The sequence below is a fragment of the Cryphonectria parasitica genome (assembly GCF_011745365.1).
Source record: "Cryphonectria parasitica EP155 unplaced genomic scaffold M406scaffold_2, whole genome shotgun sequence".
NCBI classification, from domain to species: Eukaryota; Fungi; Ascomycota; class Sordariomycetes; order Diaporthales; family Cryphonectriaceae; genus Cryphonectria; species Cryphonectria parasitica.
In genome coordinates, this window is record NW_024468910.1 from 3520202 (window position 1) to 3527028 (window position 6827).

The 6827-nt window shown below is 50.8% G+C and overlaps 1 protein-coding gene across 1 annotated transcript; it reads right to left on the reverse strand.

Moving 5' to 3' along the window:
* Positions 1–3164: 3164 nt before the first annotated feature.
* M406DRAFT_62910 (family 12 glycoside hydrolase) lies at positions 3165–4026 on the reverse strand (the record flags this gene model as incomplete). Its single annotated transcript, XM_040924806.1, has 2 exons — positions 3165–3564; positions 3671–4026. The coding sequence occupies 2 exons, from the start codon at positions 4024–4026 to the stop codon at positions 3165–3167; spliced, it is 756 nt and encodes a 251-aa protein (XP_040779859.1).
* Positions 4027–6827: the final 2801 nt, after the last annotated feature.

The following is a 6827-nucleotide window of genomic DNA, read 5'->3' on the forward strand; positions in this document are numbered from 1 at the left end:
AGGAAGGGCACGAGAAAAGAAAGGAAAGGTGAGGTCAATTTTCTCAGATGAGCCAAGCAAAGTCAACCACTGCAATCGCTCTCACGATCCTGGTCGCCTGCATGGGCGGCTGGGTTGCTCTTCGCGTGCAACGCGTTGAGGCAACATTGTCTCGTAACCTACACGCGACATGTGCCTATTTTCCCCATTAGGCCTGTCTCACCCCCCGTGGCGTCCAATTCATCCTTCGATTCATTATACTGCTGCTACATGCCCTTCTCTTTGGTCTCTCATTGATAAGCTCGGCCAGGATTGTTTTGATTAAGTGTGTCATCGAAAATTTTCCGTCGTCAGACGCATTGTCTGGGCCCACGCCGCCTTATTTCCCGCAGGATATCGTGAGACTGGAAATTGCTTCTGCTCGTCGAGCCGAGGAAGCCATTCCCATGGCACAGATACAGCACTGATCCACCTGGCGCTGGCTCGACCTGGCTTATTGTTTTGTCTACAATAGCAGCCCCCTCTCGACCCATTGTCATGGGAGACGCCGAGGCTTTTTGGGATCCGGGCTACCGGATACTACGAGCGGACCGTCGACTGACCCCTAAGGGGCACGGACACAGCACGCGACAACCACAAAGCTTCACAGCAGCCGACGAAGTGACCTCAGCTCGGCGGATCAATGGGCTGACGGCAACCGGAGGAACATGCGACCACCTCCAGCGAACGGCCCAGGCCGACTCGCAGCGGTGTAGACAGACCCTGCCTGCTCTACCCTTCGGAGTGGATGGGCTTTACTTCTTAGAACGTTCCTCACTTGTATCGGATCGATCCAACACATACCGATCCGGTACCGTTCGTCAGCCTTGGATTGATTTGGACGAGGCTGGACGGGCGAGGCTGAACCATCAATGCCATACTGCTGGATATCATTGGCTGGGCACCGACTTGCGGGGATAGTATTGCACTGTTTGTGAATTTCCACAGTGGTCCATCAATCTTCAGGACGTACAAGCCATGGACTACGCCACACGCTTATTTTGATTGCTCTATTCAATATCTCATTTGCCTGCCACCGTCGCCTCCCTATACACGTGCTCGCCATATGGTATCTAGCAAGTGCTAGTGCTCTTTCACCCTGCAATATCCAGATCTTCTCAGGAGCCCTCACTCCCTCCTTGTCTGAGGTGGCCATGTGTGGCCTGCCGCCATCTCGATACCTGTTCTTCTGAGCCCGATGTTTCCCCCAAATGCAAGGCAGGCTGGACTTGGTGCCTACCTGTCAGAAGGCTCTCGTAGCCACGGTCGTGTTCCGGGGCTCAAACAACCGTCGTAGACGCACACAGTCCTCTGAATTGGGGCTCACGTCGTCAAGATGGGCGATGCGTATCACAGGGGCTAGGCCATGGACGGGAACCCAACTCTGACGAGCGTACTGATGAGGGTTTGAAGGTGGTAGGTCCAGTGGCTCCTACTTGCGCCTCCTTTCTTGGGGGTGGTCATTGGTCAGTGTTGACGGCCTGGCTCGTGAGTTCTTCCATGCAGCCAGACAGTACCGTGGTCTTGAGGTCCATGCCCAAGGTCACTTGTCGTGGCCGTGTGAACGAGCTGTCATGCATTCAGAACATGCTGTATCCGAATTGCTCAGCCTCTTCACAAGTGGAAGCGTGCAGTAATTCATCGACACATAAAGGCGCTTCCGAGTCTCTTGCGATATCACATCATCATGCTGCTGGCGAAGTAGCATCATTGCAGACCTTTCTTCCCCCAAGCACAAGACAGATTGCGTTATTGTGTGTCGACAGATCCCCAGAAAGTACCTTAACACCACAGCTCCGGAGTGGACAGAGCCAGGACATGCCCTTGCGCTTGATCAAACCTCACCGGCTGCTTGAAGGCCTCGAGGCTCACGTCTTGTGGAAGCACAATGGTCCTCGTTGATAGTCCATCAGCTTGGCAGGGGACAACAGGGAAAGAATGTATGATAACGAGCTCCCTGCCTCATCACATTGAATGTCAAGGTTGTGCCTCATCCACTTCTCACTATACTTTCGCAGCTTCCGTGCCTAATCGTCTCGTACAGCTCAACAACACAATCTGCTAAGTTCTATGTTTGAAGCAATCAGGAGCTCGAGCAGAGACGTAGCAGCTGATAATGGCCCAACCACATGCCCATTTCAGCAAGTATCAGTGGAACAGTATAATCTCGGCCATTCTTGTGGTCCTCGCTGCAGAGATGCAAGAGGTCGTCTGCTTGAGAGCAATCTTGAGTGAGTGGCCCCTATTCCGAGTGATGGAGTTACTGGAGCTGCTCCAAGTCTGATTACTCTACTCTCTCGGTCAAGAGCAGACTCGAGAAGATTCACGCTTTCAATAGGAACCTGCTCCATGGCGGGAGCGTGGTCTCGCTTTGAGAGGACAAGAAAACACTCCCCTTCCCTTCCTTGCTCTTTTCTTTCCGGTTTGGCTGGATTCCAGGTGTTACTGCACCAGACAGTTAGGCAGCCAAATCAGATTGACGAATACTGAGATGTATCTATCTATCTATCTATATATATATATATATGTGTGTGTGTGTGTGTGTGTGTATATCATGTGAGTCCGACCATCTACGCAGCTATACAGGCCATAGTCATTTCCATTCAGCTGAGAGTGGACACTTCTTTCAGCTGTCGCATGTACATATATATATATATATATATATATACACATGTATGCATGCTTTATATGGGATAAAGCCTTGATCTTTATTTCTGAACCATATCGATTATGCATATTTAGGCCTTCGCATGAACCCTTTTCAGCCTGCGTCAGTCTAGAAGCCTTGACTCCGGCAATGTGAGAGTCTCTTGCGTAAGTATTCAACGTTAACATGACCTCATAAAACCAGGGCTCAGCGGAAGAAAAGGATCTACGGTGAAATCTGCAGTCACATAGCAAGTTCATAAGACAACAATGATCCGATTAGGAACATGTACAATTTCCAGTCTTATATGTCGGGTCTGTCATATATACAACCGAATCAAAAGACAGGCTGCACAAAGGCCAACCTCGCCTCATCATCACACAACCAAGATTTTCCCCTTCTTCCCTTCCCTAGATGGGACTTGAACTTTGTTCTCCCAGCGCTCAAAGAGACCAAAAAAAAAAACCAAAAAAACCAACAACAACAACAAATCCCCTCTTTACTCGACAGAGATGGAGTAGGCAGAGGTGGAGAAGACGGCATCAGTACCGGTGAAGGGCTCGGTGCCGGCCTGCAGCTGGGTGATGTACAGGGAGTCCGAGACGCCCTCGTCCTCGACCAGGTAGTTGAAGAAGTCCATCATGTCGCCGGACCAGTCCTCGATCTCGCTGCTGGCGACGAAGGAGTAGACGGTGGTGTCGCCGTTGGGGCCCGAGTACAGGGACCAGGTGTAGCCGCCGATCTCAGGGGTGGCGATGGCAGAGCCGGAGGACGAGATGGGGCCGGCGCCGCCGAGGGCCGCGAGCCAGACCATGATCTCGTAGCTGTTGGTGCCGCCTGAGGTGGGGGCCAGCCAGAGGTCGTAGGAGACGTCGGCGACGAGGTCGGAGCCAGTGTAGCTGAGAGAGAGTTAGTTTTCAGTTGTTGTTTTTTTTGGGGGGGGGGGGCATATATATAATCATATATCATATATATATATATAAGGGCTCTCTGTGTGAAACGTACCTCCATGTCCAGCTGGATGGGATAGAGCTGACAGCGCTCAGCTGCTTGTTGACGCTCATCAGGCCGACGTTGGAGTACGACTTGACATTGTAGGAACCACCAGCCCAGGTCCAGGAGGTGGACCAGACGGCGACATCATCCGAGACAGAGGTGACGGTGGTGCACTGGGAGCCCGAGGTGGCCTCGGCGGCGCCCCAGTTGTTCTGGTAGATGGTGTATGGGGACTCGTCCCACTCGTAGAAGGAGTCGCAGCTCTCGTCGCGGCGGGCGAGAGGGGAGGCGGCGGAGGTGGCCGGGGCGGCGAGGACGCTGGTCGCGGCCAGCACGAGAGAGGCGATCTGAGCGGTGCACTTCATCTTGGGGGATTGATCAGGAGTACTGAGGAGGTGTTTTTTTTTTTTTTTTTGGTGTGTGGGTGAGAGAGAAGGAGGAGGAAGTTGACTTGGTGTAGAATAAGGGTATAGAAGAAATAATACAGAGAATGTCGACGGCACCAAAGGCTGCGAGAAAAAGAATGAAAGATACTTGATGTAAATTTGTAAGACTGGGAAGGGGAAGAACTGGTTTTGATACCGGATGACCAGCAGAAAAAGAAGAACAGAGAAGATGTCTTCCAAGAGAAGCTCATTTATATATATATATATCTCCTACCGCAGCCAAGAATTCTCCACAATACACATACCATAGCAACAACATATCATACTATGTACAATGTAGTAGTCGTAGCAGTATTTCCTTTCGCCTGGCTCAATTTGAACCCACTCTTTGCTCCCCCTGAATGAATGAGGCTTCGGCGCAACAGGCGACCCCCCGGAATGGGTATCGAGCGAGGATGATATCCCATGTTTGGCCATCTTGTTTCAAGGAGCCAGTCCATGGCAATCAAAAGATGATCCACCAATCCCGTCCTGAACGGAGCCGAATGCCCCGTATTTTTGGGTAATGGAAAAGGAAGGGAGAGGAAAAGGAAAAGGAAAATAACAAAGGTAGGTAAAGAAATCCCGAAGTAGTCCACAACTTCTCCGAGTCGAAGCGAGAGGCGAGTACGAAAAATAAAGGAGGTTCAAGGATGGAGCCAAAGGAGGAGGCGGCGTGCGTTCGTCGTCATCGTTTTGAAGGAAGTAACACCCATCCTGCATTGGTATGGGTCGATGCCGGGCGGCTTGACCAGTTCAACGACCGACGTGCCATCGTCATAGTAGAAAGGAGAATTGAGGCTCTTATTCTTTTCTTCCTTCCTTTTGAAAGAGAATCTCGGCTCGGCAGATACTACCGAGCCAATCTGCCGTGCAGCAAAAAAGCAGGCCGCTTTGGTCACGCGTCATGTAGCTGTGTGTACATTTTTTGTTTCGTCTTTTCTGATCTCAGTTTCCCCATAAACTTCTTGTTGCTTTGTTTTGGCGATCATGAAGATCAGGAAACGTCCCAAGGTTATCCAGCTGCCACTACTATGATCTGCACAGCATGTGCCCAGCCAGGATAAGAAAAACCACTGCATCGTTCATCCTAGCCTGCCCCTCTTCGTCTGAAATTTTGGAATGAGAAAACGAGGGAAGAGGACCAAGAGAAAAAGGGGGGGCCCCGGGGTCCAGAATCAACTCTCAAATCTTAAGACAACCTAGAGGGGTGTTAATTTATACTTTGTTCGAGACAGGACTGAGCGAGGAGGCATTCATGCTGTTCCCAAAAAGAACTTGTCTGCCCACCGTCTTGTCTCCTCTTGGGTTGCTCCCCCCTCCCCCCCCAGTAAGCTGTAAGCTGTGTGTGTCCACGCGAACATCCTTTAGCTGTATGGCGACGGAAGTTGACATGGAGGAAGGAGAGGAGCTTAAGAGAATGGATTTGGATATTCTTCACCTCCTTCTCCCTTTCACCCCAAATAAAACACGAAAATAAAGATAAAAGTCCTCAAGAACAGCGACATGATCCTCTCATTCCGTCGCTTTCATACATGGTAGCATAAGAAACCTTATTATTTCTCCCCATCTCTCTTTTTGCTCCAGCGGCGGCGCAAAAATCCGAAACACGATCGACGCACATTATTTCCGCAAGAGGAGGCTCTGCGGGACAGGCTCTCCCCCTTGCAACGTCGTCACCCTGGATGCTGTGCCCATTCTCGGATCCTAGGCCGGAGGATGGTCTACCGGACACGAGGTTCCACCCCTTCTCCCTCCTCGGTTACGCCAAAAAAAAAAAGAAAAAAAAGCTGGGGTGCAGGTGATGGAGTAAGTATGTAACCGTACCGCAGGGCAGCTATGTCATCCGGAGCAGGCCCTTTGAGATTTGACTCACGTGTGTGTTCGAGGAGGGGGGGGGGGGGAGATATACTACAAGGCCACGAATGAACTTGGCGGTTTATTGAACATCAGAATGTAGTGACTACGTATTATGTATGTCTCCTTTTCGCCCACGTGGGCATGCAGTAATGACATTCCAGATTCCGAACCAGGCCATGGTGGTACTGGGATGTCTGCTTTGGAGCTGTTCCTCCAGGGGCCGGAATGGGCCGTCCATCAGGACGGGTTTCCAAGGCTCATTTGCTGTGAGCTCCTCCTTGATCCGAGGCGAAATCCCACGAGATGCTTAGTTACGAGTGTAGGCTTGGGTACATGACTGCTTCCTAGCAGCCAAATCTTCCGCTGCCGAGATGCTTCTCGGAGATCATATCAGGTATCAGTGTTCTAATGCAGCGAGAGGCACCAAAGGCCGCGCGGACAGAGAATTCACGAGGGACGAAGTTCGACAACAACAGGTAATATTCGAAAAGTCATACAGAGCCAAAGTGCGGCAAGGGGATATCATGAAGATGTACCAAAAATCCCTCCTCCGTTCCCTCCACATCCTGGGGCAACAAACCCTCGAACATCCCAACCGAAGGGGGCAATAATAGAAGAAAAAAGTAGAATCCAGCCAGAGATTACTGACTCTGACTGGCGAACGTGCCATCTCGTCTATGCAATCCGCTGCTATACCATGCCACACAACCAGCGCTCTCATGCCGTCTATGTTCAAGTTGCTTAATCAGATCCAACAATACATAAATGTGAACGTGTATGTGTGTATTTCTCCTTTGCCCCTCCAATTAGATCGTAGAACTCTTGGTCATCTTCCACCTCAACATCGTGGTATTAACGCAGAGACGAACAAAGAACATCAT